At 45.0% G+C, this 20,290-nt stretch overlaps 1 protein-coding gene across 1 annotated transcript; it reads left to right on the top strand.

Moving 5' to 3' along the window:
• Window positions 1-1,170: 1,170 nt before the first annotated feature.
• Window positions 1,171-19,819, top strand: LOC144767734 (uncharacterized). Its single transcript, XM_078651123.1, has 2 exons — window positions 1,171-1,262; window positions 17,059-19,819. Exon 2 carries the CDS (start codon window positions 17,298-17,300, stop codon window positions 18,264-18,266), a length of 969 nt encoding a protein of 322 aa, XP_078507249.1. The 5' UTR covers window positions 1,171-1,262; window positions 17,059-17,297; the 3' UTR covers window positions 18,267-19,819.
• Window positions 19,820-20,290: the final 471 nt, after the last annotated feature.

Below are 20,290 nucleotides of genomic sequence, written 5' to 3'. Positions count from 1 at the left end.
TGTTTTTTGTACTTTCCAAAAATTGAAAATAAAGTAAAAAAAAAAAGTCTGAAAAAACCCCAACATATTTAGGAGGCAGCATAACTGGTGGTAAGTATTCTTTTTGACATGATCCCACCTGGATCATATTGGGAATATGTTACCCTCCCACTGGACTGGATTACAGTAGGTGTATATGTTTTATTTCCTGGCTATTATTGGTGGGATATTACCAGCTCTGGGTAACAGGAAGTATCTGGTTTTGGTGAGGTTTTCCTCTGTGTTCTTGTATGAATTCTATTGTATGAACTTTCATCAGTAACCAATCTATTGCCTACATCTCTGGATCAGTAAATGGCGCCTAGATGCTCCTTGGAGCGATATAAAAAACTAATTACATTACATTACATTTTTGCTACTGATTGCAGTTATCACTTGCTCTGATCAATAATTGCTTGTTTAGATAGCTCTTTGGCTTTTTCATGCAGGATTATGAGTCTGGTATTTGTAAATTTTTCCACTGGATGAATAAAGGGTTTGTTTATTCGTTTGCTCTGGTTCCAGGATGGAGTTATGCAGTGAGTTAACCTGGCTCTTGCAGCAAAGAAGAGGAAGGCCTGCAAGCACCAAGAGATACTCATGCATTGACGGCCTGCGCTGCTATTGGTTGATGGTTGTCATGGACACATTCCAAGGACTCATGGGGGTTGTAGTGTGGGCAGTGTCATTTAAACTTCTGTTTAACTTTCAAACTGCCGTTAAAAAAAAGTGAATGAAGTTGTGCATAATCCTCGCCTCCGCGTTCATAACAGAAGTACAAGTTTCCTTCACTATAGCGAGGACATTTCTTATTTCCGTAGTAGCAAGAGAGCTGAGAGTAAAGGCAGAGCGGAAGGTACGCATTTTCCACGTCACCGCGACCTTTGCCCGCGGAGTTCCTTTTCCGGGAATGCTCCAATGGCCGGGCTCCTCCTGGTGGTCCGTGTCTGTGCATCGACGCATGCGCACGTCACCCTGCGGAGTTCCTCTTCCGGGAATGCCCCAATGGCGGGGCTCTTCCTGGTGGTCAGTATCTGCGGCTGCGCGCATGCGCACGTCACCCTGCGGAGTTCCAATGGCGGGGCTCTTCCTGGTGGTCAGTGTCTGCGCTCCGCGCATGCGCCCCTGTCTGACCTCCAGGCCTCTCCCTGTGTCCGGTGTCAGCTGCAGCCGAGGCCGGAGCCGGAGCCCCGAGACCGCGGCTGGAGGCCGGGCCCGCCGGGCGAGGAGCGCCGCAGACGCAGGTGAGGAGGGGGTTTCATGTGTGGGCCTCGAGCCGGTGCGGGCCGGGGAGAGTGCGGGGGCCCTGGAGGGGGGCAGCCGCGAGATGCGGGAGACACAGCAGGGAAAGCAGAGCCCTTTGCCTGGCTCGTCTCTGGCTCGAGCCCGGTGCCTGGCTCGGCTTCTCGAGCCAAAATGAACCTCTCTCTGGCTCTCTCCCGCCTTACATTGCCTCCGTTCAAAAGAAGTTAATGAGGGACAATACATTCCCCAAATCCTTTTGTTTTTAAATCTCCCTCTTGCCTCTTTTACAATGCTGCCATGCATGCATTGGTGAAGTAAGAGGCAAGACCCTTCCCACGTCAGCCCTGTGTATGGACCCGGCCGATATCAGGCAACATTCAGGTCCATGAAATCAAAGACAGGTTGGTATCCAGCGGTATCCTGAACTCAGGTCTTTGAAGACACTTTCATCCATAATTATGAAGTCAAAGGAGTTTTGGTGACATTAAATATGTGCCTAAGATCACACAGTTTTAGCCGGGAAGCTGCGATTTATCCAGGATTTCTGGGTTCACTGTGTAAAAATCAGCCATTAAGTGGGTATTTATTTGTTTTTCCCTTTTAATGTTAAGGATTTGTTTTTACCCTTTTCTGCAGTTTTTATATGTTACAAGCTCGACCCAAAGTTATGTACATGACCACTAGTTACATTACACAAGGTCACATTCATTTATTGAAGATTAAGGTATTTGCCCAGAGTCACAGGATGTTGAGCTGCCGCCGAGAGTCGCACCTGGTTCCCAAGTTTCAGAGTCACGTTCAGGGTAGAGCCAGGATGGCAGCAGAACCCAGGCTCGCTATGGGCCTGAGGTTCCAACAGAACCTCGAGCCGAGCCAGAGCCGGGCTCGGACTCACAGTGGACGCCCACCTCTACCTTTAACTTGAAACAGTGACAGGTGCTGAAGAGTACAGCAGATGTATAGCAGATACTTGTGAGTCCAAAACTCTGCTTAATCGTTATTTATGTGTGTATCAAGTGGCGTTTGCATGTTCAAGGCGAGTACAGCTTATTTGTGTGAACTGTCAAGTTTCTGACAAAACCTATACAATTTGTTTAACAATCACAACTATTGTGACAGAGCGGTATCCATTGCAGTTTTTCTCCTGGAACATTACTTTTTATGTACTTACAGTGCATCTCCGTCATAATCATAAAGTGCTTATTCTATTGTTTTCGCCAAAATAAGGCAGTACGGGAAGAACATCAAGCCAAGATGTGGCCAGGTTGCTGATGACAGTAAAGGGAGACATCCTTTGAAACCTGGATTCTCCATTTGATTCAGTTGTGTGATTCGAGGCAAAATCCACTCTCTGATTCTCAGCCGGTGCCCAGAAGTGAGAGTTCCTTTGAGCAAAGAGATTGTACAAGAAGGAATGTTCATTAGGACACTTTAGAAAACTGTTAGTATTTGTCTTACACGTTAATTTACCCAACTGAATTATTTCCTATTTTATGAGAGAAATAGACACGGCTTTCTGCACGCTAGTTCTTTATAAACCTTTATTTTGGCATTGTTTCGGCGTGTCAAATGCCAGTACAGAGTTTTAAGTGGTTAATATCTGGGGGTGGGAAATAATTTGACAAGTGTTACTTCGATGTTGAAATTAAAGATATAATTTTATCATAGCTCCTTCAACGTTATAATGGATATATTATCCTGCCTCCCCAGTCGGTTCAGACGCCGGCCAGGAAGTACCGACGGTTAGAGCGGTGCTTCACTCTACTCCTGAGCCACTGCCAGGTGAGGTGAGGTCTTCACGTCTTACAAGCTATGTGAACGACATAAGCTGTAAGCTTAAGACAAGACTCTTCACCTGGAAACTGCAGGTGACCTCTGTACTTGTCTGTTCTATTTGTCTTTTAGTTGTCACTTATTATTTGTTTTTTATGCAGTAGCATTTATTTGTTGTAAAGGTCCTGAAGAAAGCAAGGACAATTGTGTCCACTTGTTGCTGAAACATGTTGACCCCGTTCCACCTCTAGACAGCGCATTTTTCAAACTGTCTTTAACAAATTTTTAATAATGGTAGAGTGAGCATCACCCGAATAAAATTTGTTCTATGCTTCCTCACCCAATTTTAAACACACTTCCTTTTGTTTATTACTTTTTCACGTTAAGACTTCTTTTGCACTGCACTCCCCCAGTCACACCACACTTGACCACTCACCAGTTTCTAGGAGTGGTGAACCATACTATTGCTTGCTCAGCGGAAGGGACCTATTTACATATTGGTCTCTTTCTGTCTGAACAAAACAGAACTGCATAGATGGTTTTGAAAAAAATCCCAAATGATGATGGGCGGTTCCGAGTGGTGACTGATGGGTATCTCTGACCATCTATCGGGTTGTCATTGTATACCACTTTTTATTGGTCGAGTCCAGGAGTCCTATGTCGTTTGCCTGTTCCACATACACTAATCAACTTCCTTCTCTGTAGACCCTCTGGTACTCCTTTGTTGTTCTATATTATCCTGTCAACAATGCTCCTTGTACTTTTCTATATAGCAAAGAAACAATTATTCCCCTTGAGTCTCATGGGTTACTGACAGATATTAGATTAGGGGAATAACTGCCTAGTAGTAATACACTAGAGTGATCTTTACCATCCAGATGCTAATTTCAGGCCGCATGCTGCCAGTGAGGTGCAGATTAGCCACATTGGGTTCAAATGTCAGATGATGAATTCTCCCAAAATCTTCCACATGTTTCCACAATTCAACCATTTTGTGACCGATGTCAGTTGGGGACACAGCAGTGCAGTGGCGGCTGGTGGAATTTGAAAGGGGTGAGGCGTAAAACCATTGAATGTCTTGTAGTGCAAGTGAAGCAGATGTTTATGAGGGAATGTTTTGGGGGGCCGGAGGCTCTGCACACCAACAGTCCACAACGCTGCCTTTCAAAGAGGCCCAGCTGTAGCTCTTTCTCTGCATTAATGCTGTAAATAGAATACAAGAGGCTCAGAAGCATGTGCGGTTATTCTGTTTCGAGCACAAGGACCATCTTGCAAATGCTGCAACCTCATCCTTTCCAAGACTTGGAAAGGGAGGAGTGGTAAAAGGTAGCTGATATTGGACAAGCAGCTTTGGGAGTACAGGGTTGATGCTGTAGACACCCAGAGCTGCATTGGAATGTGACTCTTTTGTAACTTGTGAGCAGGCCCAGAGCAGGGGTATAGAAAGTAATAGAATGCTTGTCCATGGGACAAGTTGCCTTATAAATCCACTTGTCATCTAACAAAATACACTTTATATCATCTATCCCTCCGTGCTAAAGGAATTCCACATCCCTGTCAGAGGCCCCAATTATTGCAGAATCGGGCTGCCAGCAGCTCAGCCCATACTGCTTAACTTTCAATTCCATCAATGCTGCCAATAGGCTCTTGCACATGTGTCTACTTAAAACTGTCTGAAGTCTGTTTTGGAGAACGGAGCAGGCTTGCCTTGACAGTCTGTACTTTTCACCAACACAATAATCATTTAGGTACAGTTGACCATTAATACATCCACCCAAGCACCTCACGCAGTTTTTAACCTTACCCCTTCATGGCTAATAAAATACGGTGCACAGGAAAGGAGGTATTTTTAATTTCACTTTTTTCGCCAATACACACGAAATCACTACCATGAAAATGGGCACGATAAAAATTCGAAGGAGTTGGTTGGGAGTTTTCAAACAAAAAAGTTTGACCACTTAAGGGTGATGTAGCCTATCTGAGGCAAGAAGTTGACAGAGAAGGTATTAAACCAAAGGAGAAGTTGATGGAGTCAATTAACACTGCACCTCTGCCCAAAAGTAAAGAAGATACAGGGGCGCTTTTATACCTCGTGGAATTTTACACAAAGTTTGTGAATATCTTTCTAGAAAATGCTTACACTGTCAGGCAATTGCTAAATCATACGTATACATTTGAATTGCCAGTAGTGTTGGTAAGGGTTTAGTGAACTAAATAAAGACTTTTGTAGTGCACCGCCTGAATTTGGTTTCAAACTTGAAAGGTGTAGTAACTATTGCTGCAATTGGTAAAGGGTTAGCAACAGGCGCGCAACACCCATTGGAATCAAAGGGCTTCTCGACGGGAAGCCAATGTAGTGTCCGCAGGTGTTGGGTGATGTGGCAATGACATGGTAGGTTGAGGACTTGTCTGGTGGAGGCGTTATGGAGTTTGCTGGTAAGGTTCTTGTTGATCCCGACGTTGGGTGCATGACTGTAGTCCAGTCTGCTGCTAACGTGGGCGTGGGTGACGGTCTTTCTGTGCTCGAGAGGAATCCAGTTGAAGGTCTTTCGTAGGAGGCAGAAGGTATGGAAACAGGAGGAGACAGCATTGATTTGACGGTCCGTTTTGAGTTCGGAGTCCAGCATGATTCCAAGGTTGCGTGCGTGGGCGGTGTGGGAGGGTGGGTTCCCAAGGGTGGGGGGCCTTCAGGTGTCGTTCCCTTCATGAGATATTTCGGTTTTGTCCGTGTTGAGTTGTAGCCAGCTGTTCTTCATCCACCTAGCGACAGTTTCCATCCCTTCTTGAAAGTTTTGTATGAAGATGTTTGGTTCGTTGGATAGGGAGAGGATGAGTTGGGTGTCGTCTGTTTAGGATCCAATGTTGAGACCATGGGATCTGACGATGGGTGCGAGCAGAGCCATGTAGTCGCAGTGTGGGGCTGATGGAGGATCCTTGGGGAACTCCGCAGGTGGTCAGTGTGGGATCTGAGAGGAAGGGCAGGAGCCTGACCCGCTGTGTCCTGCCGGAGAGGAATGAACGGATCCAGCTGAGGGCATGCCACAGATTCCTGCGTCATGTAGTCTGTGGGGTATGGTGATTTGCGAGACTGTTGATGGCTGTGGATAGGTCCAGGAGGATGAGTGCCACAGTCTCTCTTCTGTCTGGGAGGGAGTGGATGTCTGTTGCGGCGAGAAGGGCAGTTTTGGTGCTGTGGTTTTTCCTGAAGCCAGATTGAGAGGGGTCATTGATGTTTTCTTCTGTGAAGGATGCGAGCTGGCTGTTGATGCCTTTTTCGATGACCATCGCTGGGTACGAGAGTAAGGAGATCCGTCTGTAGTTTTTGAGGTTGGTTGGGTCCGCCGTTGGTTTTTTCAAGAGAGGGTTGATCTCTGCATGTTTCCAGTCGTTGGGGAAGGAGGCAGTCTCAAAGGAGCTGTTGATGATTTCATGAAGCTCGGACGATGATGTCAGCTGGTCTGTGGTAGATCTGGTGGGGGCAGGGGTCCGTGGGAGCCCCGGAGTGGGTTGACTTCATAGTCTTCAGGGTGTCTTCAATGGTGACAGCAGTCCAGCTGTCTAGCATAAACTGCGTAGTGTATGGGGGTGGTGGGTGTAGGTTCCTTGTGTGGGTTGTTGTCGTCACAGATGGTCTTGATTTTGTGGTGGAAGAAGGTGCTGAGTCTGTCGCAGAGCTGTAGAGGAGGTGAGGGGGCAAGTAGGTTGTCTTACTGTTGGGTGGGCGAATTCTTTAATGATGCCGAAGAGTTCCTTGCTGTTGTGTGTGTGGGTGGAGATTCTGTCCTGGAGTGCTTTCTTCTAGAGCACAGTTCTTCAAACTGTGGGGCGCGCCCCCCCTGAGGAGGCGTGGATGGGTTCCCAGGGGGGCGCAAAGGCCTCTGCCAGCACATGTAAATGAAGACGCCTGGAAGTGCAGCGATGTTTATTTGCTGCATTTCCAGGCTGTCTTCATTTACTCTGAAGGCCTCAGAGTTCCGTGGGGCCAGAGTTCCGTGGGTGTGCTGCTGGGGGCTCGGCTGGGCAGTGTCTGGAGTCTTATTAAGACTCCAGCACAGCCGAGTTTTTTACAGGTCTTTAAAGACCATTTACATACATTTGGAAACTGGTTACGAAGCTTAGTTTTTTTTCTTTTTCCAGTACCCCCTGTGCCCCGACTCTGCCTATTCCATACATTTGCATTTTAAACTTACTGCTGTAGTGTGAAAATGCATTTCATGAAAAGAAATACAAAAAAGAGTTGCCAATAGAAAAAATGCCAGCCATGTATTTTTAAAGAGCCTGCAAAAATCTTGCTTTGACACTAAATAGGGTCTTAAATAAAAAAGTATGTATTCATTTGTAATGTGACTTTCTGTCTGTTCCTTTTATTTTCAGTCATGAATTGTTCAGGCAGCCCTAGAACACATGTAAAAGTACTTTATATTTGCTTTTCGAAGTACGCACACATAAGTGCTGAAAATAGCGCTTTAGGTGACTGTTTATTTTGGTGCCGCCTGCAACATCAAAATAATGAGCTGGCAACCCTAATCATAAGACTGGAAGTTTGATGCAGGATCAGCACATTATTTGCACATTATTTATTTCTTTCACCCTTGATTCCCTGATTAATTCCATAATATCAATAGTTTAACTTAGATCTGAAATCCTGCATCCCGCCAATAGCATGCTGATTAACTTCAAGTGTCTGGGAATTCACCCTGCATTCAGACAACTCATTCCTCATTCTCACCCTTCACTTTTACGCTCACCCTGCACTCACATCGCATAGTTATGGTTTTCCTGCATTTGCCACATAATCAATCGTCTGCTGCATAATTTTCAGATTAAAAATGCTGCAACACATGTTACCTCACAGTGGAAGGGCCTTTCTAAAGGTTGACTGGTCACCTTTCTGTTGCTTATTGCTATATGTGGGTGTTAATGTGGTACTTATGAGGGGCAATAAAGGCCAGGACAATGTTAACAAGTGTATAAATAGCAAAATAATGCAGTAATGCTATCGCAAAATATGCAGCATAATTCGCCTTTCCTTGCTGCAGAATTTAGTCAACCATGCTGCATAATTTGGCCTTCTGCTGCCACATAATTCCAATGGCCCTGTTTATAGTGCTATGAAGTCTCAGCCTGTGGCAGAAAGCACTGTAAATATGTAAGTCATTATTTTAAAACAGTATTTACATACTGTAAGCTAGACTGCTGCAAAATGATGCAGTGATTGAGATAAAACAAGTTCTTACAAAATATACTTTTTAGTAATAAGTAATCAAATTGTATCTAATGCAGACATTTTTGTAAGTGTCTCCACTATTCCAGATCCCAGCTGATAACTCTGTTACATTGCATCTTAAAAAGAATAGATCTTTGCCACCATAAAACTTTAAGCAGAGCCACTGGAATTATTCAGTAGAAAAGAACAAAATTATGCGGCAGGTTTGACTAAATTATCCAGCAAGAAAAGGTAAGTTATGCGGCACAATGCGCCACATTTTGTAGTTAGCATTACTTCATTATTTTGTCATTTTAACTCACAGTAACGCTGTCAGGGGAAATATTTCTCCTCATTAGTACCAGTTTAACGCCCAAATACAGCAGTAAGCAACTACAAGATTACCAGTCTTTGCAGGGCCTTCCACTGCTCCGGAACACTTTGTCACGCTTTAAGTAACTTTTGTTCCGTTTGAGCTAGAATCAAGTTTTTGTCATTGAAATCTGGGGATTATGTAGCAAATGCAGTAAACTGATAATTATGTGGAAAGTGCTGCTCCTGCAGAAACTCATAATTCCAGTGGCCCTGGCTTTAAGTGACTCAATCAATTAATGGCTGGTAGGAAGGCCGGTTTCTTTTTTAACTTTCTGCACTACCACCACCCACTTCGATTTCAGGCACAGGCATGTCAAAGTCAGTATTAACCATTCAGGGGAAGTTTTTTGTGTGAAAGCGGAGTCCATGGGGTGGCTGGTAGAAGGCCAGCAGGGTTGCATTCAGATGCAGAGCCCTAATCCTCTCGATCCTTGGGGCCTCATAGAAATGGTCTAGGAGACCGAGGAAAGGAGCGAGATTCATAGATATTGTCAAAGAGAAGGCCCAGAATAGTGAGCACTCTACGCAAACTAATTTTTAGGTTTACAAATGGCCAGAGACCGCTTCTTTAGAGAGCTAACCCAAAGGGGACGATATAAGTGTTTTTTTTTTTAAAGGGACATTAGTGAAGCTGGTACTGCTGCCACGTGTGTAAGTGGCCACTGCTGGTTATCATAAAGGAGTAGATGCAGATACAGAAGGACTTTGGCTCAAGATTTTGGGGGGCCCACTGCATCACAATTATGACTGTCTACCTTTAAAAAAAGTGGCATCCGAGCGTATTGTCCTTTCAAGCATTAGGACAGAGGTGATGATCGATCATGGTGGGGAAGAGGTAAAAGAGGAGGGGAGATAGCCTGCTACTCAGGACTACAGTTATCATTAGTGCAGCAAGAATAGTTGCATTGGGGTCAAAGAGTGTGAGGGGGTCACAACACCCCAATTATGGGGAGCAGTTTGTTTGGGATATCTGTTTTTGTTTGATGCATTTGCTGTTTTATAAGTTTCGTAAGTGGTGCAGTTCATAAGCTATAGAAAAAGTATTCCTGAAATCATCTCATAAGCTCCGCTCCCTGCATGCAGCCATGTCCCTCCCGCTCCCCCAATCCTAGCCATAAAGTTTTGGAGGGGGCCCGACCTCCAAACATTTTGCTTGGGGGGGCTCAGAGTAAAAAAGTTTGAAGACCTCTGTTCTAGAGTATCTGATGAGGTTGTGGTGGGCGGCGGTGGCTGCATTGGCTCATATGGCCATTAAGTTGTTTGTTAAATGACTCTGTACAATATGTGCCAAGTGTGGAAAAAATATTCTGACTTAATTCTGATGCCATAACCCATCAAAAAAGTACCAAAGAATGAATGGGGATTTTTTTTTATTGCATGATTGTAAAAGGAAAAAGATCCATGGCCTCAGCCATGAGAAATTGGGGCAAAAACGTATGGAAGACAAAAAATTGATAGGCATGAATGAATATATTAGATGTTATTAACTTATGAATGATGGACTGAATAGGAAGTAAGGAAGAATTGGCTGAAGAGGATGGATTATTGTTGCGGGCAGACTTGTGATTTCCCTGGAAAGTTTGAGAAAGAGAACTCTTGACATATAACAGGGGGCATTTAGATAACTAAAGAATATTGTATTGGGGGCCTAGGATAGACAAGGAAGGTGAAGGATTCCATGGAAGCATAAATTCTGATAAATCATAGCTCACATTCAGTCCAACTTTATTCCCAGTAAACGATCCCCGTATGTCTTGGTAAAGAGTTAGTGTTGAGGTGATGGGACCCATATGGGAGAATGGCCGGTAAATTAAATGCATATTGGGGATCTATGGTCATTTCTGAAAATGGCCTGAACTGGAAGTTGTGATGTTTGTGGCTTGTGCATACCACATCACAACATGTGAGGTCATGGGCTACAGTCCTTTTGTCTTGATGAAAGGGTGGCTGCCAGTTATCACGGACAACCGTGGGTGGAGGCCATAGGTTAGACAGGTGGAATAGTCACCAGATAGGAGTAAACTCCATATAAATTATGGTATGATGCAAAGCACAGAGGTAAAGCTGGTGAAATTCAGTGCTGGACTTTGGATCAGGGATGGAACTGGATGAGGCAGTGAGAGTAAGTGGTCTGTAACACAGTGGTCCATGGTAGAGCTGTCTTCATCCGGGGTTGAAGGTATCCACTGGGGAAGATTTGGTTGTCTGACGAACAAGCCTAAGAAATTCTAACATTGTGTATGTTAACTTCTGGCTTCATGTGATACCTGTATATAGGATGTACCTTTTTAGGGCGAGCCCTCGTGATGCACTGCGTAGCAGTGCTCGCGTAGGCGAGCCGTTTTGTAGGGGTTTTCAAAATGGACCTTGAAATTCCACACAGCTCGTGCTTGTGCATTTCCAAGGTCCATTTTGATTGGACTTTGCGTGTGTGTTGTTTTTTTAACAGAACACGCAATAGGCCATAGGCGGTCGCGTAGCTCCGCCTATGGCATATTGGTGTCTGTTACACGCACCAAAGCCCATATGTCATGATATTGTCAGGTGAAGAGACTTTTAGGTATATTTGAGTGTCATCTGCGTACATGTGATAAGATATGTTCGAGCGGTTCAAATTTTCTGTAAGTGGTTCCATGTACAAGTTGAAGAGCGTGGGTGATAATGCAGATCCTTGAGGGACCCCAGTTGAGATCGGGGTGTTGTTAGGAAAAGAATGGTTAACTTTGGTTCTCTGTGAGCTATTGTGTAAGGAATGAGGCAAACCAATTTAAAACTGTGCCTGATAAGCCCCTCCTTTTTTCAAGAAGATCAATCAAGTTATCATGTTTGACGGTGTCAAACACTGAGGAGAGATGCAGGAGAAAAATGTAGGCAGCTTTCATTTCGGTCAAGAAATCTGAGTGTCATCAGTAATGTGTGTCAGGCGGATAAGGAGCTGTTGTTTAGGGAGGGAGGGGAGGGACTAGTTGGGTTGTTAAGCGATTGCGGAAACGGGGAGGGGTGGGGGGACAGAAAAGCAGCCCTGCAATTTACTGGATTACTGACTGTCACTGAACAATGCTGTCTTCATCAGGTCGTAACTGTCTCCGTTCCTGTCCTGCGCCGCTCGACCTCCGGGTTGTGAGCTAAATGGCTGTGTGACATATATATCGGAGTTTCATAGGTAGGACAGACAACGGATGAAATGGCATATGTGTCCTGCTTGTACAACTTATTTTGCTGCAATAAAAAGATATGTAAAAAAAAAAAATCAGTAATGTGTGTCAGGGCAGATTCGGTACTGTGACCCGCTTGGAAACCTGATTGGAATTGATCAAGGAGTTGAAACTGATCAATGTGATTACACAGTTGTGTGTGAACGTATTTCTCAAGTAGTTTGGCTAGGGTCATGATATTGGAAATGGACCTAAAGTTGTACGGATCATTTAAGTCTGCATTTGGCTTTTTAGGTATGGAGGTCACTTGGCCAGTCTTGAGGCAATCTGGAATCCTGCTTTGAAGGAGAGATTCATGGACAATCTTGGACCAGAGTGGGATTATGGAAGGTATAAGATTTTTGAAGAGCTTGGCGGGCATTTGCCCAAGGCTTTTTAAGAAGACGCGCAAGGGTTTTGCCGACCTCGTCACCCTCCCCGTATTGGCGAGCGCGCTCCTCCCGATCTAGGAAATGCGTTTCTCTGTGTTCAGCATCCTCAAATTCCGCTATCTTAGCCTTGATCTGCCCAAGGGTCGTGAGCTGATTGGACTTGAAGAATTCTAATACAAGCGAGTGAATCTTTCTCTAACCACTGCTGATCATTCCTCAGTGAACGTAGAACACCAATTTGTTTAGCAATACACTTGCCCTTAATGTCTGCTGTAAACGCCTCCCATAGAGTGGACGGGGTGTCTGCAGAGTCTGCGAGTTTGGTGTCAAAGTATGGCTGATCCAATGTCCTCTCGCAACACCTGGTCCCAGACGGCACCAGCTGGAAGTTTCCAGCTGAAGGCTCTATTCGGCACGTCTGTTAAAATAAATTCTAATAGTACTGGAGCGTTATCCGATAGGGTTCAGGCAAGATGGGCACAGTGTCTAACCCAAGTGTCCACGTCACAGGATATGAGTTGGTAGTCAATTTTAGACCACGAGGGGCCCGCAGAGGAAATGCAACTCTCCTCTCGGCTGGATTGGTGTTGGCAGTGCCAGACATCTATCAGATCCTGGTCTTCCATAAGGGCCTGCAGTTGCGCCGCAGCTCAGGCGTGAGGCCGGCGAGAACCATTTGACCGTTCCTAATTGGAGTTGAGAACCACGTTAAAATCACCTCCCCATAGCACTGCCCCGGGGTCTAGGGAGTCCGCCAACCGCCGCATCTCGCTAAAAAACTGGGGCTCCTCGGTGTTGGGGCCGTATATTGATATGAGTCTCACTGGGCGACCTACAAGAACCCCCTCCACTATCACATACTGACCCTGGAGATCGCATATTGCAGTGCGCTTATGCCAAGGGAAGCCCTTTCTGAGAACGATGGCTGTGCCCCTGGCGTAGTTGAAGTATCCCGCTATGAACTTTTCACCCATCCTTCCCGCTCGCAGGCGCGAACACGAGGCTCCTATCAGATTTAGCTGTTGTAAAAAGCAGAGTCTGCTCCATATCAATTATAATGCTGCCACTAACCGCATCTTCCTACCGCAGTTCAGGCCCTTCACATTCCAGGTTACAGCTTTTAGCGTGCTTGTCTTGTCAGCAGTTGCAGTCATCTCTGCATTATCATGCATCCACGCGCGCCAAGAGGGAGAGCAGAACCCAGCAGCTTCGGACTCGTGATAGAGAGAGGAAGGCAAAAGAAGAAGGGAGAGAAAACGCAAATAGAGACAAGCAGCCAGTGAGAGTTGAGCGAGAGATGCAAGCTACACCTCCCCCAACTTTGTGAGGTCTATACAATGTGATTAGGTTATATTCAGGGGGAACTAGAATGTCCAAAATTGGTGAGGAGGATACATTAAAAACCACTTGGATGCTATGTCATGTCCAACGATTTACAGTAAATTTCCATTGAAATGAATGGGCACTCCATGACGAGCTGACCTTGTCATTAGCATGGAAGTGGTTAAGCCAAGTTTGTGGTAGGATCAGGAGGTCCAGATCTTGCAAGATTAAGAGGTCGGCTGTATTCGCAGCATGCCTAACCGCTGACCTGCAATTCAAAAGCATTGACTTGAGGTGGGATTTGGTAACCGCAGCTTCTTGGGGAGATGTGGAGACTGGTGGTAAATTATCAAAGCTTAAAGTATTGAATGTATTGTATTCCGCATTTATAGAGCGCACTGTGACCCTACGGTATCCTGGCGCTTGAACACGTGAGATCAATTAACCTTGAGTGTAATAGCGAGTACAGGGTAAAAAATGATAAAGTCACGGCCACATACTTACGTCCTAGGAAAGAGCCAGGTCTTTAACTTCTTTCTGATCGGCAGCAGATTACCTATCTGTCTAAGTTCGGCTGGGAGTTTGTTCCAATCCAAAGCTGCTGCAATACTAAAAGCTCTTCCTCCATATCTAACTCTTCTAAACCTGGATACTCTCACCAGTTTAGCTGAGGAGGACCGAAGGTTACGTGGGGGGACATACCATTCAAAACTGCTCTGTAATGGCTTGGGCCCAATGCCATACAGAGCCTTAGAGACTATGCACATTGACTTGAACTGTACCCTCTGCATAACTGAGAGCCAGTGGAGCTCGGCCAAGGCCTGAGACGCTGAAGACTGGCGTGGTCTTATTAGTACAAACTTCTGCCGCCATCAACTGTATTCTCTGGAGTCTCCCAATCAGATATTTAGGAGACTCCAACGACAATGTTGTGAGATTGACACTGGATTCTCTAAATGAGTTGGAGGAAATAGTCTGGATCTTGGATGGTGGGAGAGAAGGTTTATTATGGGCGGTATTGTAATGAAGTAGAAAGGAGTGAATGTCAGCATCAGACATAGGGTCAGTGATCCTGTGTGGCCTGGCGTGATGGTTAACGAGGCCTAGATTTCCCGGTAAAACTTGTCTCGTTTTCCAAGATGAGTCTTGACTTTGGCAGAGTTTAGCCGTAGTGGGGAGGCGTGATTGATTGTTCTTGAAGGACATGTAGAGATTCCAGCGCTCCTCCATCATTGAAGAAAAGTGTAGTAGGTTCAGAAGACCCTGCTTGATGTCTGCTTGATGTCTTTCAGTTCAACCTCAAGGGGGGGTGTGGGGGTATAAGGAGTGGTTAGTTGGTCTGGTGATAGGAAGGGAGTGAAGTCTCCTCGTAAAAGGAACAGTGGTAGGTAATGTAGGTTCCACATAGTCCCGGATGAAAGTATAAGTGGAGTTTTTTTGGAGGTTGGGGGCTGGTGGTTGGTGGCATGGAGGGGGTATGAAGAGTAGAGGGAAGTGGTGTTCTACAGTTTTCCTCCATGTGTCTTTTGTGCTATAGGGGAGTTGAGTGCCTGGTGTTGGGAAGCACAGTGGGTGAGTGGGGTGCTCCTTGAGCTAGGAGTGATGAGAGGAGGGGAGTTTAGTAGGCTTAGTTATCTAGAGTGCTGTTATTTATTGCTATGGGGTGAGCATTGGGTGATGATATGTGAGTAGCAGGAGAAGGCCAGTTCCCTCCATAGGTGAAAGGGTGGTCCTCGATGGGCTTCTTGTGTTGAGGGGCAGTAATGGTTAGGGGGTCTGGTGGATGGGTTGGGTTCCACCTTGGGCAAGGATGGGGAGGAAGAAGGGTAACGATTGGAACTCAGGACCTCTAAATTGCTAATGATGGAAGTTTAACCTGGATGAGGATTAGGAGCCAGTTTTGCAGTGAGCTCAACCACATTTAGTTCTGTCTGCAGCAGTCGCTCCCTCACCTTATGGCGATCCAAATATTACTATCAATGAATATGGAATCCATTTATTCTTCTAGCATCTGTTTCAGTTGGGTAATAGCCATCAGTATCTGGGGAGTGGACATTTCATCCGTCCGTGGAAATAGGCTGTGTCTGCTCTGCGAGTTCCATGCAGGGCCTCCTCCCACCTCTGTATATCTGTACATTTTTGGTTATTGGCCTGTTCTAGAAGATCTATCTCGGCCCATAACTACACAGAATAGTTATTGCCACATGGGCCTATCCCCCTCCTTCAAATTCTATGTCTCAGCAGGTGCTTTGCTATCCCCTGGGTACCCTCTCAAAACAGCAGCCCAGCCCACTGCAGGTCAGACTGTCTTCTTCAGGTCTGTCTGCCACTTATTACCTCCAGAACAAGAACATGAAGGAGAACCAGGCAATGTCCCCGGAGGCATGAGCAAGGACCTAGCCCTCAAGCCTCCCTCTCATCCACTACCGCCCACGTCTCAAAGGTTAGTAGCTGGAAGATCCCTTCTCAGCAACCTCTTATCAGTTGGAAGCTCAGGGTTACCGGGTTGCAGTCCCAACTATATGAGCACGTCAATGGGGAGGGAGGAGAGGTTGCACAGGTGGCACCTGTATGTCAACTTGTATGCACTTCACAGGCCCGGCCCTCTATGCCTTCTCAGGCAGGCCTCCTGCAACTGTATACGCTCTCTGCATCAGCAGTCTGCAACGCAGGAAGGGCAGGGGCAGTTACCGCCTGGGGACTGTGCTGACCTCATCTCCATTATCTAGCCGCTGTCATTGTGGCAACCATCCTCCAGGCTTCTAGGCTCCAACCAGCATTGCGTGCCCCAGCGATCAGTTTATTTCTAGGAAGCCATTCAGCCCAATGTGCCCGGCTGTGCCAGTACATCTCAGCCAAGCCTCTGCAGGCGTCTATGCGCTTCCCATCATGGTTTCGTGGGGCTCGGGAAGTGGAGTCTGCGGCCCCCTTGGTCCGCCAAGCTCAATTTACAATTGTTGGGCTGCCACTGTATGGTACTCACCTTGGCATCTGTGCGCTCGATCATGGTAGGAAGTCAGTCCGAGCCCCCTCTACCACCTGGAGGGCTCTATGCGTGGGACCTCCTCTAGGGGTCTGACCTCTAACTCCTTGGGAGAGTACTGGATTCTGTAGGATTAGGCTGGGTGCCCGGCAGCGCAATCGTTCAAGGCTTTCATTCAGCCATCTTCCTGTGTCTGCCTTTCACAAGATTATGCACGTTTCAAATTTAGTTTATTCATTTTGATATCATTCGACATGGCAAAACAATTTGTTTTTAATTCTTTTACGGTCTATACAAAATGTAAATAGATTTATCATTTTATGTTACTGATATGAGTGAGTGCACACTTATTGTTCATATATCAATCTGCTTTATTTTATGTTGGTCTCATTTATCCTTGCCTCAAAACCTTACCAACTCTATCCCATCGGAAAAGTACATGCATTACTTCCAGAATGCTGCTGTTCACTGTTAAACATTTTTGTTAAAATTAGTTTACACCTTGAAAGATTTTTTACTTTTTTTTTTTGTTGTTTTGTTATACTGCAGGTGGCCTCAAGTGTGGACAGGAACAAAACTTAAGGATTCTGTCATTTGCAGCAAATAGACTACAAAGAGAGCGATGTTCCAGAGATTTTAGAAGAAACCAATTTCTAAAAGCTGGATTTGGCCAGGAAGTAACGACAATACTGAGCAGAGTCGCCGACTGATTGTAAATGCAATTTCTGGATTCTCTCTAATTTCTTATATGTCAATGAACCCTTAAGTTGGGGACAGCAAGGACACACATGATCGAGGAGATGGAGGGTTTTGGGACTGTAAAGCAAGAGCCAGAACAGCAGCACAATTTGAATAAAAAAACAGTGTACATTATTTATAAGACTGTGCAGATTGCAGAAGTAGTGTACCCATGCACTTCACAAGAGACAAACCTAGCTTGTAATTTGAACAGGACAGTACAGAAAAAGAGGTGCACTGGAGAGATACCTTATCAATGTTCAGAATGTGAGAAAACCTTTACTCAACAATCCTACTTGACTCGACATATGAAATCGCACTCTGAACAAAAGCCTTATCAGTGCTCTGATTGTGAGAAAAGATTTAGTCAGAAACACTATCTGACACGACATGAAAGAACACATTTGGGACAAAAAATATATCAGTGCACTGAATGTCCAAAAAGTTTCAGCAAAAAAGCGAGTTTAATTCAGCATGAAGGTGCACATGCAGGAGAAAAACTGTATTTGTGTTCTGAATGTGGTAAAACCTACCGTCATAAAATCAGTCTCACATTACATGAAAGATCACACTTGGGACATAAACCATATCAGTGCACTGAATGCCAGAAAAGCTTCCACGATAAAAGTACTCTTGCTAAGCATGAGAAAATTCACACAGGAGAAAAGCCATATCAGTGCAATGAATGTGAAAAATGTTTTACTAAGAGATGTAGTCTAACTCAGCATGAAAAGACACACACCGGAGAAAAACCCTATAAGTGCACAGAATGTGAAAAAAGCTTCAGTCAGAAAATCCATCTCGTACATCATGAGAGAACCCACACAGGAGAAAAGCCCTATCAGTGTGAAGAATGTCAAAAAAGCTTCAGTCAGAAAATTCATCTGACCCAGCATGAGAGAACTCACACAGGGGAAAAACCCTACTGGTGCAGTGAATGTCAGAAAGGATTCAACCACAAAATTAGCCTGACTCACCATGAGCGAACGCACTCTAGGCACGCCTCCGCTCAGGAATGATGTTCATTCACATAATTCCATGTAAACTAAAAGAAAGTACAACATATGGACATTAACCTGAACTGAACCCCTACAAGGGCAGTGAATATTACGCAAGCTCTAATTCTGAAATCAGTCTTACTGATGAGATAGCATGGAATTGCCCAAAAAAAGTTAGCAGTGCGCTGCAAAACCAAGCGGCTAGTCATAACTGTTTGAATGTATGAATAACTCAGTCTGCCTAGGCGTATGTGGGAGAAAATATCCGGTTTGCATGAGAAATAATATCTTTGAAAAGCTAAAGTGAGAATGGTAATCTGACTTAATGGGTGAGCGCAAATCTAGCTTAGTTGCAAACCTGTTTAAGGTGGAACTTGAAAGGGCTTTTTTTTAATTACAAAATCCCCCAACACCCCCGCATTCCTGCCAACGCCCCCGCATCCCCCCCAACGCCCCCGCATCCCCCCAACGCCCCCGCATCCCCACAACGCCCCCGCATCCCCACAACGCCCCCGCATCCCCCCAACGCCCCCGCCTCCCCCAACGCACCCGCATCCCCAACGCACCCGCATCCCCAACGCACCCGCATCCCCAACACACTCCAGTCCCAATGCACTCTCACCACACACCCCATTCAACCCTAATCACACACCCCCCACCCACACACATCCCACCCCCAACACACTCACACTCTTTTATAAACATTCCCATGCCAAACGTTCAGCAGATTGACATAAAATAAGTTGCAGTAGTAAGAGAGCTGCTCCCTCCTGTGACTTTGCTCATGGAAAAGATCAAGGCGATTAAATATATAAAAAAGAAAATTGTGATGAGCTAAAGAGTGGAAGCAGTTAATTGAAATGCTCTTCTCTAAATTCCTACAACAAGCTAATGAATGAAAGCCAACAGGGTAATTTAAATGTGCTGCTATTCAAAAAGCCAAAGAGACTCTAGCCTTGGCACGTTGTCATACTAGTAAAACAAATTGAAACTAGTGAAATGATTTAAGCTGATAGTTATTGAAACGTCCTGACTCTGGTGAACAGTATATTAATGTGGCAAGTTGTGTATGGAATTGTATAATATGTACCAGAGAACAATGCATGGAGATTTTTTGAAGAGTGTCAAATGTTGGAATATGCCTTTAGGGACAAAAAATGAAAAATCACAAACCATTGTGACCAAGTGTAATCGATTGCGACCAATTGTTGCCCAGTATGGCCTATTAAAACCACTTCAAGATATTGCCTGTGAAAGTGAAAACACAATCAATTCTATGAAAGTATCTATTTTTGCACAGATGATATTGATAGTATTTGTCAATAGTGTAAAGATTAGTAATGTAGAACATTTCACTAACGTATCCTTCCTCATGGAATCTTTTGTTATGACTCCTGCTGTGTGTAAAATGAAAGCCTATTCAGAGACCTGAATCAGAAGAAAACATAAATAGTCTATCTATAAAGATGAAATCACGCAAACATCTGAAATATGGTAATATTGCCCCGGGCACAAATTAAGAAGTGCAGGTGTTTGAAATATGGTCCGTCATTTTTCACGATAGATGCAACTTTGCCTCGGGAGTAGGGCTGGGGGTGGGGGGGGGGGGTCATCCAGCATCAACAACCCAAACTGACATCTGTTACCAAAACCCAGAACTGACATTGGACCCCAACATCCAGGACTCACAATAAGTTAACATCTTCCAACAACCAGAGCTGACATCAGTCAACAACATCCAGGACTGACATCAATTATCAGCATTCATCAACTGATCCATGAGTGAGACTGAGGCCCGGCTGACTGACAGTTGTTGAAGCTTAACTCACTAGAAGCTAAGGGCCGTATGTAGAAACCATTTTTGCGGTCTGGCCGTTTCTTGCCCCAAAACATACTTTTACATATGTACAAAACATACTTATACATATGTACAAAACATACTTTTACACATGTACAAAACATACTTTTACACATGTACAAAACACAAGTTGTGATTCGGTAGCACATTTCCGAATTTCAATTTGTCTTTGCGATTCAGTATTTGA

The sequence above is a fragment of the Lissotriton helveticus genome, chromosome 1_1, assembly GCF_964261635.1.
Source record: "Lissotriton helveticus chromosome 1_1, aLisHel1.1, whole genome shotgun sequence".
NCBI classification, from domain to species: domain Eukaryota; kingdom Metazoa; phylum Chordata; class Amphibia; order Caudata; family Salamandridae; genus Lissotriton; species Lissotriton helveticus.
The sequence above is the reverse complement of the archived record's forward strand: the minus strand, read 5'-3'. Positions and strand labels throughout refer to the sequence as shown.

Bases quoted from the DNA above. Each gene is read 5' to 3' on its own strand.
- LOC144767734 (XM_078651123.1), top strand. From the start codon at position 17,298: ATGATCGAGGAGATGGAGGGTTTTGGGACTGTAAAGCAAGAGCCAGAA.